Here is a 12,379-nt window from a genome sequence, read left to right on the forward strand (position 1 = left end):
TGGAAGAAAATGGGCTAATTTAGTTAATCTATCTACTATCACCCATATCGCATTATACCCCTTTTGAACTCTTGGAAGGCTTATGATAAAATCCATTGATATACTTTCCTATTTCCATTCAGGAATGTCGAGTGGCTGAAGCAAACCTGATGGCCTTTGGTGTTCTGTTTTCACCTATTGACAAACTAGGCACTTAGCCACATAATCTCCAATATCTCTCTTCATACCCGGCCACCAATAATTCTTCTTTAAGTCTTGATACATCTTGGTTGCTCCAGAATGAGCAGTGTATGGTGTATCATGAGCCTTCGTAAGAATTTTCTTCTTCAACTCAGTATCTTAGGGAATGCATATGCGATTCTGGAAACAGAGGACACCATCTAACAGGTGGAATTATGGTATCTTGCCCTCAAGCACTTGCTGACTTATTTTCTGAGACCAGTCATCGATAACTTGTTTTTCTTTAATCTCTTCCAGTAAAGTAGGCTGAATTTCTTACCTGGCAATCCTTCCCGGTATTACTTCTATTTGTTCCTTACACAATTCTTCCAATAATTCTTTATGTCTTGTGAGTCAGGACATATACGCTTTTCTACTCAAGGCATCAGCTAATACATTGGCCTTTCTAGGCTAATACTTAATTTCACAATCATAATCTTTGACCAGCTCTAACCATCTCCTTTGTCTCATATTCAGCTCCCTCTGGGTGAAGAAATACTTTAAACTCTTATGATCAGTATAAATATTACTCTTAGCACCATACAGGCAATGCCTCCATATCTTTAATTCAAAGACTATAGTTGCCAACTATAAATCATGTGTAGGGTATCTCATCTCATACTCTTTCAATTATCGAGAAGCATAAGCTATTACCCTACCCAACTACATCAACACAGCACCAAGTCCTTAAAGTGAGGCATCTGTATAAATATCATGGGTGGAAACACCATTTTGCCCTTAAACAAGTTTTCCAGAATTTTCTCAAAAATTCCGGCGAGTTCTTTGCCCCGACAAAATTTTTCCTTTGCCTCACTGAAAAATTCCAGAGAATTCTTTGCCCCAGCGAACCTTTTTCTTTGCCTCGGCGAAGTCTGGAATTTCTGACACACAAGTTTGTGTAGAAAGTTCATTGCCGCGGCAACAAAATTCCTTTGCCGTGGCAAAAAGTGAAAATGCCAATTTTCTTTCTTTCACCTTGGAATAAGTAATACTAAGGGCATTAAAACATAAATAGAGTTACGTACCTCGATGTGGATGTTAGAATGCCTACATACATGGGGGGTTAATCACTCAAGATAACTAAACCAACCATATGAGTTTAGCCTTGATTCGGTAGGTCTCTCGCAACTTAATGCTTTTATTACTTTGAATCTAGAGATCGTATCCTAAGTTATTTAATAAATAAGGAATTGGGTTATGACCGTGTCTAGTCCAACGACTCAGTAAGGAGAGATGAGACTTATCAACGTTTGGTATTTTCTGAGCTGATGTGATCAAGAGGGTAGAAAGTTAAAGAGTGCTTTTATTATATGTAATTTGTGTCTAGTGGTGGCGAATAAACCTTCAATCTAGTTTCTCTTATTTATCTCTTTCATGATTGTTTACGTGTTTTACTTTGTTTAATTTTAGTTTGCTAGTTTTTGTTGAGTTTTTATAATTTGTGACAAACCCCGTTAGAAGTAGATAATTAATTAAGTTCACAAATCCTCTAGGTGAAAGACTCTTACTTGCTCTTTGCTACTACACGACTTTATATTAGAATTTAGTAAGGTAAAATTAGGAGTTGCATTTGCACGCATCAATGCTAAGTGCAAATCCTACGTCCATTGTTCTTGTATAGCTATCTGTGTTTTCTTTGTGCATAGGTACACAGCTTACAAAGTATCAATAAAAAATCATATCCCTAATTTGAGTAAAAAGTAAGTTTATATACTATTACAATGGTAAACTTGTAAATAAAGTTAAGATAAACAAAATGACACATGGTGTGGTTCCACAGAATGACATGTGGTGTGAATCCATACTTCAGGTATTTACCATATGACAACATGGAAAAGGAAGAACATAGCATTATTGTTTACAATTTTAATATATGTTGTTAATTCTTTAATCAATGTTTTGCTTTTCAACTATTAATTCTGAATCGTAAACATCCATTTTAAAGAAGATTATAATCTTTTAATTTTTTTAACGTTGTTAATTTTGTAATATATTTTTTTATTGTATGATGTATAAAAAAAATCGTGTATATAATGAATATAGAAAATGTTATTTTTTTTTTTTTAATGTTTTCAAATTAGATAAATAAATATATAAGTCTTATAAACACAGGGATGAAATTAGTATTCAAAGATAGTCGATGAGATGAGAAAGTTAGAAAACTAAAACTAACATTACACTAGGGGTGGCAGTGTTAATTTTCAAAACCTAGAGGCACTGTTCATTATTTCATCATTCGTAATGAGAAAGAGAGACATGTGAGAGACTGAGAGTCGACCATCTTTTTCGCCATTCCTAATGTTTATGGGTGTATGCAGGCAAGACTGTCTCAAGAACATTTGTGACCATAGGTAAAAGTTACTTTGGGGATCTTCTAATAATATAAGCATATATTAAAAAAATTATTTCAAGTTTATTTTTCTTGCCTTTTGAGATGCAAAATCACTAGGAGAGGTGGACAATGACCGGCGGGCTAACAAGGTTAGGTTGGTGGGGGGTTTTGGAGAGCAGATGCTGGAGAAATGATGGGTGGTGAAATGGGTGATTTCCAATGCCAAGATTGACCGAAAAATACTTGAGAAGTCGCGGTCCAAAAGGTATCAGTGACCGGCGATTGGCGGAGTAAACAGATGAGGTATGATAGGGGTAGGCTGAAGGGAGGAAGATGGTGGTGTTGGGGAAGGCCAACGATGCCATTTACATGCCGAAAATGCCAAAAATGGTTGTCGCATGCGGTGGAGCTAGGTTGCGAGATTTGTAAAAAAAAATCAATCAAATCGAGGGCTATCAAGGCTAGGAAAACACTTGGAAAATGATAAATTGATGGTTCCGATCGATTTTGGTGAGAAAATCGACTGGAATTAACTCTAAACGATCGGCGACAGAAGAGAGGTGGAGATGATTTATGTGAATGTCGAATTTTGGGATTGAATTGGGGGTGAGTAATTTGAGACATATAAATGACCATTTTAGCCTTTCATTGTTAAAAGAAATTCAATGTGTTAATTTAACGGTGTGAATTAGAATATATAAAACTAGAGGTACAAACTTACTATTTCATCAAACTTTGGGTGGAAATATATGTAAAAAGTATATAATAAAATTGGGCCTTTTGGTTTTTTTGGGGGGGCCATTGGATTGGCCTAGATAAGAAATTATATACTATTTTTATTTTTGTAATATATTCAAAAAAAAAAATTATAAAAAGTTTGGCCCTTTTTGGCCCTATTTTTTGGGGCCCTAGACAGGTGCCTCACCTGCCTACCCCTTGAGCCAGTCCTACTGCTTTATTTTACGTTTTAGATTATATGTAAAAATAGATCATTTTTCAAGTTAATAACAATATTTCCCCTTAAATATAATTAAATTACAAATATTTATTGTGATTAAAGTAATAACAAAAGTTTTCTTTTCTTACTATCAATTTTTTGATATAAAAATATATAATAAAGGGGTGTTTAAATAAATATCCATTAACTCATCTAACTAAAAATTCTAACAGCATACTAACGACTCACTAAAGTTATGGGATCTGTGTTGTTTTTGAAATCTTTAGAGAAATTTTGTTATTTGATTAAAACTTAGGGAGTTCAAAAACTTAAATTTTTTTTTTTTTTTTTATCAAAATATGATTGTTATGTGATTGATAACCTTTTCTTTTAATTCACTTAAATTCATTTAATAAATTTAAGTTGTTTTATGAAGAATAAATTAATCTCGCATATAATATATTAATTCTTTTATCTATAATATATTTGTTAAAATTATCGAATGCACCTAAAGCAACAAAAACAAAATGTTAGACATCCTTGCTTGCGCTAGCAAACATAAAGACACAAAGGCCAAATATTATAAATATTTTTTAACTCTATGTTTCATAGATGAATATTTTTTTTTTCTTTTTTGGTAATTGATAATTTTATAAAAAATAAAGAATTAAAAACTAAAGGAAAACCTTGATAAAGCTATGACAAGGGAAAGTTCACTACAAACAAAAAAAAACCAACGAAGTTTAAGCCTTTACAAGAACAACCCACTCCTTATAAAACAACAAAACAAGGAAGCCTAATCACAAGACCTCAGGAAAGCCAAATGTAAAAACAAACAAACAAAAACAACAGCTGCAGCTAGTAAAAACCCAACCCAGCCACAAAAAATTTTAGCAACAGCTCACGAAAAGTGAAAGGAAAAAGGCCAAACCAAACTACTGCCATCTGCTAGCAGCCATGGGACACAACACCCACCACAGCAGAAAAAGAAACTAGCCTCCCAATTAGGCCTGCAAACGAACCGAACACGAACGAACACTTCCGTTCGAAACTCGTTCGATAAGCATCAAGAGGAGTTCGAAATCGTGTTCGAACTCGAACGAACACAGAATGGTTGTTCAAGTTCGTTTGATTAGCAAAACGATCTGTTCGTGATCGTTTGATTAATCGTTCGATTAACTCGTAAATACATGTTCGAATAACTCATTCGAACACCTGTTTGAATAAAAAAAAATACATCAACTTTCCAATTCATGCTCTAAAAAACAAATATACACCCATTGAATTCAGCATTTGAAGAAAATGTAGCTTGAGCTGAAGATAACTATAACTGAATTTTTCTGTATTGAATGAATAAATGTACAAAAACAGAACAATTTGTTCTTTTATAGACAAATACAAAACTCACCGTTTAGTCACTACTTTTAGACTTTACAAAATTATAAGTTATCATATATATATATATATATATATATAATCATTACATAAATTATCATAAATATTTTAAATGTCTACATATATATTTTGTATCAACACTCATAAATTCATAGTGGAACGAGGGTCTATTATAATATATGATCAATACATATGTGTAATTAATTTGTTATATATATATAATGTGTAATTATGTATATACAAAATTATTATCATACATATATTAATCATAGATTAAATATGTTTAATATGTTTTTAAATTATCAAAATTATAAGTTATCATATATATATTATCATTACTGTCTACATATATATTTTGTATCAATACCTATAAATCCATAGTGGTATGAGGGTCTATTGTAATATATGATCAATACAAATGTGTGATTAATTTAGGTTTAATTAAATTATTATGTTATTAAATTTGTCATCCTATATATCACTTGATTATACAATATGTTATGTTCATAAATTTGTCATATTATATTTAATTAAGTTATTATATTATTAAAATTGTCGTACTATATATCACTTGATTATACAATATGTTATATTCATCAATTTACCATACTATATTTAATTAAATTATTATGTTATTAAATTTGTCATGCTATACATCACTTGATTATACAATATGTTATGTTCATCAATTTACTATACTATATTTATTATTTATTAATTGAAATACTATCTCATAATATTCAATTATTGATTACATTTGGAAAAATATAAAACTATTATATTATTAGATTTACTATGTTATATATCACTTGATTATACAATCTATTATGTTATTAAATTTGTCATGTTATGTATCATAATAATTTATTTATTTTTAATTAAAATACTATATAGTTATATATTTAATTATTGATGACATTTGAAAAAAAAAATTCAAACATATTATATATATAAGAAAGCATCATAATATTTTATTATAGATTACCATTAAAAAAAAAAAATCATCCAAACTAAACCAAGCATAATATAAAAAAGAAAAAAAATATATAAATATATATAATAATGTATACCATGTTTTTCGAACATAAACGAACGAATAATCGAACATATTATTCGCGAACGGATGGATCAGTCAGTCGAACGTATTATGTTCGCGAACATAATCGAACGAACGTCCTATATTCGAACTCGAATCGAACATATTATCGAACGAATATCAAACTGTTCGCGAATAGTTTCTTATCGAGTCGAGTCGAACAGTTATCGAACGAACAGATCGGTTCGTTTGCAGCCGTACTCCCAATAAGGCCAAAACCTAACTGTTGCCATCTGCCAGTGGCCATGGGACACATCACCCACCACAGCAGAAAAAAACCAGCCTCCCAACTCATAGCAGCCCTCAACCCCTCCACCTACTTGCACTTGCACCTCTCCAGTTCACGGATGAACAATTGTTGCCCCTAATTTAAGCAACAATGTCTCAAATATTTTTAAAGGGTTGATTTTTAATTTTATTTGCCCTAATAAATAGTTAAGTTTCAAGGGTCATAACGATTTTATTAGATATTTTCCTAAAATTATCAAAAGCCCTCTCTAAAATATTATAAACCCCCTAAAAATATCAAAAAAACCAAATTAAGAGTGTATTTAATAATTTCCGAAAAGGTATTTTAAACTTATCTATCTCTAAAATAAACTCTCTTTTTTAAATTATATTTATATCTAAAGAATGAAGATAATGTTGGACTCTTGTTTTTATGGATAAAATCTTTAAAGAGTTTTTTGAAGATGCTCTAATGGTAACTAAATAAACTCTATTTTTTAAATCCAAACATGAATTTTAACATTCAAATATGCAAAGTATTTATTGTTAAACAAATTGATATTTCGATTAATTTTAAATTAATTTTGAATAAACTGATATGATATTGCATAATAATAGAAAAATAGGTATTTCAATAGGTGGAAAGATGATATTTCCAAATCAGCAGTGCCAAACTTCTTTTGCGAAATATAAGGCGTTGAAATGATATTCAGAAAGTAGCAGGCTTCAACTGAGTAGAGAAAATTGAGTTGCTCACCTCCACTTAGCTCAAGTAATATATTAATTGGTTATAAAAAGAGAACAAGAGCGACAGAGACAAAGACAGAGCCAGAGAGAGTTAACATAAAGATAATAAATGGGTTGGAAAGGGATTCTGGGTTTTGAATATGGAATTGTTCAGCGGCCATTGGGACCTTATATTTCAGGTCCAGAGCTTGTAGCTGCGGTTGCTAATGCTGGTGGGCTTGGTCTCTTAAGAGCCCCTGATTGGGTACTTCAAGTCTTTTCTCTTCCTTTTGAATATCTTCATCGTGTCTTGCAAATTATTGTTCGAAATTATATGAGTTGAGTATGGTATGCTTCAGTCTAATTTTCGAGCACTTCTATTGATTTTCTCAAACTTTTCTCTGATCAGGAATCACCAGAATACTTAAGGGAGCTAATAAGGAAGACCAGAGCATTAACGGACAAACCGTTTGCGGTTGGTGTTTTTCTGGAATTCCCCCATGAAGAAAATATAAAGGCTATATTGAAAGAGAAAGTTGCAGTTTTACAAATTTCATGGGGTGAATGTTCAAAGGAGCTTGTACACGAAGCTCATTGTGCTGGTGTAAAAGTTGTTCCCCAAGTGAGTATTGCAGCTGTTTTTATATGTCAGTCAAAATCCGTTTATTGAAATTCATATGGCATTTTGTCAATAAATTTGATAGCCCTGGTATGTAGTTAATAGGAAAGTACTCATTTATAGAGTTTATGTTGAGTATCAATCAGTCTATTCGGTTTTGTACTTACGAATTTCTCCAGATGTATTCAGTCTATTCGATTGGAGGTCGGGAGTTTCGAAGAAGCAAGAAAAACAATTGAAGCAGGTGTACATGCGATTATTGTCCAAGGACGTGAGGTATGAATTCCTTTAGGTTTCATAAGTTTAATATTGTTTCCATTTTCAATGAAATTGAAAAAAGTAATAGCTGCTACCAGCAGGATATTAATTACAATGTGATTTGATTTTGCATCCGTTACATGTTTTATGTCTGAATTTATAGGAAATAGTTTGTCTTGACTCTTTCTCTGACATTTAGATTTCTCATTTGGTTAAGGAAAGGAAACGCATATAATAGATTTGTGTTTTTTGATGGTCAAAGGGCACCCACTACCAGTCTTTTCCTTTGATGAATGAAGTGATTCTACTTCTATTTTAAGTCACAAAGACAGCCGCCTGATTGTATGATACGTAGTTGGTTGAAGTTTTGATCAAGCTGGTTGACAGATATATTCTTGGGAGGTATAAAAAGAAAACTCACTAAATATATCATAGAAAAACATATATGGATATAAGGTAGTGGGTCCAAAAATAGCATTCCGCTACTTGACGTCCCATCCGACCGCATCTCATCTACTACCTGCAAAAACAGTGAAATCAACGGGGTGAGTACTAATTGCTTAGTAAGTAAACCCACAACACTTCTATTCTTTCTCCATTACTCAGATTCTGAATTTTCTTTCCTTACACCAAGCTTCTCTATTCTTCTCTGTTTTCTATGATTCTAGTTTCTCACTTACCGATATGTAAGCACAAATATGGAAACTAACTCGGGATAGTAGAAATGGCATGATTCATATGCACACATGCATAAACTTTTCTATGCAGTGCATTTTCTCTTTTTTTATTTTTTCTGTTTTATTCTATTTTTCTTTCTTTTCTTTTCTGTTTCTATTCTTTCTTTTCTGTTTTTCTTGCTTTTCTATTCTTTCTTGCTTTTCTATTCTTTCTTTCTTTTCTTTTCTTTCTTTCTTTTCTTTTATTTCTTTGCCAATCGGACTCAGTTGAGGCATGGATTCGGAACCCTGGCCATGTGAGTGTACTGTCAAATTCTTTCTTGAGTACAGTCCTCATCCACATGCACTTTTTACAGACTGTATAAATTCTTCTTTTTTATTCTGAGGCCGCTCACTAAAGGCGGCGTGCATGCGGGGTTATTCTTCTCTGTCACTCATGGGCTTCCCATCGCAACAACCTTCTCTTCTCTTCTCTTTTTATATTTCTTTAAGTAAAATTTCATATTTGAATTGTTCTTTAATTATATTTCTTAAAACAATAATTCTACATTTAATTGTTTTTCTTTCTTTCTCTTTTTTCTTTAATGTTCTCATACATATATATGTTTATGTAAATATATTCATTCTTTGCTATTCTTTCTAAATGCAAATGCTCAAATGTATGAATGCATTATGGCATATAAAGATATCATTATGGAACTAATATTCTCTACCAACAACATTTTCATAACAAGATAATAATCTAACATACTTATATATGCACTTCACTTTGAAATTTCATCAAACACCATACATGCACATACAAACCTGAAAATTGGTTACACTTCCACATATCTCTTAAGTCACCAAAATTAGAGCAAACAACTCCCTAAAACCATCAATCAACCTAGCCGAATTTCATCCTCCACCTTTCTATATCCATTCTTTCATTTTTCATCCAAAATCCTATCAACTCAACACATACAAATACATCACTTCTCATCACATACCAATAAATCAATTCTCATCACATACTAATAAATCAATTCTCATCACATACTAATAAGTCATTTCCCATCATATACTAATAAATTACTTCTCATCACATATAATAAATTACTTCTCATAGCCATGAAATTCACATATCAAACAACCTCAATTTTCAATCCATAATTCTCATCATCCCACACAACAAATTAAAATTCCTCTCCAAAAATATTATCCAACCAAAGCTAAAGTTGGATTTACTTACCTTGAATTTGAGCAACTCCAACACTATAATCTCTCTTTGGTAGAATTCCCTTTCCTTTTAAACCCTAAGCATATAAAACCATAAGAATTCAAAACTTTAAAATTAAATCTCACATCTTGGTGCAAGAATCTTACCTTTGGATGCTTAGGATTGAAAATCTATCAAAATTTAGCCAAAATTCTATGAATTTCCTTGAAATTAGTGGAAGAAAAATTGAGAGAATTTGGGATGAAGGTGGCATGAACAATGGGTGTAGTGGCTAGTGTTTCAACTCTTGAACTCTTATTACTACATAATAATATATATAGTTTCCCATTTTACCCTTGCACTTTCTAGAAATTCCATCTATGTCCCTTAGCCAATTACAAAAATGCCCTCATTTTTATTAACTTCTCCATATTATTCTACTTCTTTTCACTCACTACTTTTTCAATTAATTATGAGTGAAAATATCATTTTACTCCTAATGAAGTTTTCAGGAATTTTCTTCAAACTTGTTCAAAATAACTTTAACAAAATTCAACTAAGGGTATTAAGGCATAAATAAAACTACGTACCTTAATGTGGGGGTTACAACGAGATATCATCAAAATATCAATCACATCGATCAAAAAGTAAGTACATTAAACCATAATTAAAACTAAATTCTAATATCCTGATTTTTAATAGTAATGTCACATAAAAAATATCACATAATAATACAATGCATCAATCAACAATAAATAAACATGATGATCTAATAATGATATCTTATTGGTACAGTTTTAAGGGAAACGGTAATAAATTTTTTGTTAAATATTCAAGTCAGATGTTGTGATGATGTAATAATATATCAATTAATACAAAATATATCAATGCATCAATCAACAATAAATAAACATGGGGATCTAATAATGATATCTTATTGGCACAGTTTTAAAGGAAACGGTAATAAATATTTTGTTAAATATTCAAGTAAGAAGTTGTGATGATGTGATAATATATCAATTAATATAAAATATTTATACGGTTCGACATTGGTCTTGTTTAATTGTTTATGTTTTATTAAGTATGTTAGTTTGTTAATTAAAATTTTGTTGATTCACATCAGAATATATTTTGACTTGTTTTGTTTAATTAGGAATACAAAAGAAACAGATGGAATATGAATAAAGATGTTATAACAAATAAATATGGTTGTTTAAGAAGAATAAGTTCTAACTGGCATGAGTTTAATAGAAAGGATAAGAAGAATAAATTGGAAAGGTGATAAAAATGTATATGCATGAAAATATGACATTGAATATCAAAGACATGTCTACAAAAATAATATCGATTATAAGATTAGACCATATAATATTTAGGTAGTCTTCTCAACTTGCATAAGTGATTTAATAACATCTGTGTACAATTGATATTAATAATTATATAGGTATAATTATTAATTTTATCTTAACATCTGGTCAATGACTTCTCTGAATTTGTGTTAGTATCACTTTAATATTACGTAAATTATTTATTTAAAATTTAAAAGTATTTATTTGTTTTTTGAGAATACAAAAGGTGATTTGGCAAAACGAATAAATGTCTAGTAATAAGTAAACATATTGATTGAAAAAAAGGTTAATAACTTTTTGGATAAGAGAATACAAAATGGTAGCAAACGTAATAAATATTTTGTTAAGTATTCAAGTCAGAAACGTCATGATGATATTATAATATATCGGTAACTGTGCTCCAAATGGATGTTATTGTTCAGCGTGCGATTTAATTTGATTGATAAAAAAAATGATTTATCTTAACATGGTAATGACTTTTCTGAATTTGTATTGGTATCACTTTAATATTATGTAAATTATTTATTTAAATTTTAAATTTTTTTTTTTTTTTTTTTAGAATACAAAAGGTATTTTGGGAAAACGAATAAATGTCTAGGAATAAGTAAACACATCGATCGACAAAACGTTAATAAGTTTTTGAATAAGAGAATACGAAACGGTAGCAAAAGTAATAATTATTTTGTTAAGTATTCAAGTCAAAAACGTCATGATGATATTATAATATATCGGTTGGATAGTGAATAATGGTTCAGCAACTGTGCTCCAAATGAATGTTATCGTTCGGCGTGGGATTTAATTTGGTTGGTAATAGAATGAAAGTTTTTTTTGATGTACGATAGGAATGTTTATTTATACATTTTGTTAATTTATATTATAATATATTTAAATTGATGTTTGTCAAACATGTGTAGACAATCCAATGAGTTTTAATTTGTATCTTCAGAATAAATTAAAAAGTATTTAAATTTTTACATGTGTAATAAATCATATAAGGAACTCACTAAAGAATATATTTCATACATACTATTTGGTAATCTTCGTTCCATCTTGGACATGTGATATTTTCTAGTGACATTGATATGTCCCAATGTATATGATTTTGATTCACTTTGTCGCAAATCCGAAATATTCTCCTTTTAATGAGAATTGTCACAGTTGGAGTCATGGACTTGAATACTTCCTTGCAATTTTTCAGTTTGTGGAATTGATTGATTAGTTTCACTAATTTCATTAGAATTTTTACACCTCTACTGTTGTGCATAGTGATTAGAGCAACGGCAGTCTGATACATTGCTTGCTGGTAATTTTGTTTGCAAAATGCAATAAGTAGTTGTAATCCTCT

At 30.6% G+C, this 12,379-nt stretch overlaps 1 protein-coding gene across 1 annotated transcript; it reads left to right on the forward strand.

Moving 5' to 3' along the window:
* Positions 1-7,027: 7,027 nt before the first annotated feature.
* Positions 7,028-8,235, forward strand: LOC116105337 (nitronate monooxygenase-like). Its single transcript, XM_031391770.1, has 3 exons — positions 7,028-7,198; positions 7,343-7,555; positions 7,757-8,235. The coding sequence occupies exons 1-3, from the start codon at positions 7,064-7,066 to the stop codon at positions 7,832-7,834; spliced, it is 426 nt and encodes a 141-aa protein (XP_031247630.1). The 5' UTR covers positions 7,028-7,063; the 3' UTR covers positions 7,835-8,235.
* The last annotated feature ends 4,144 nt before the right edge of the window (positions 8,236-12,379 follow it).

Source organism: Pistacia vera, unplaced genomic scaffold, assembly GCF_008641045.1.
Source record: "Pistacia vera cultivar Batoury unplaced genomic scaffold, PisVer_v2 Contig498, whole genome shotgun sequence".
NCBI lineage: Eukaryota > Viridiplantae > Streptophyta > Magnoliopsida > Sapindales > Anacardiaceae > Pistacia > Pistacia vera.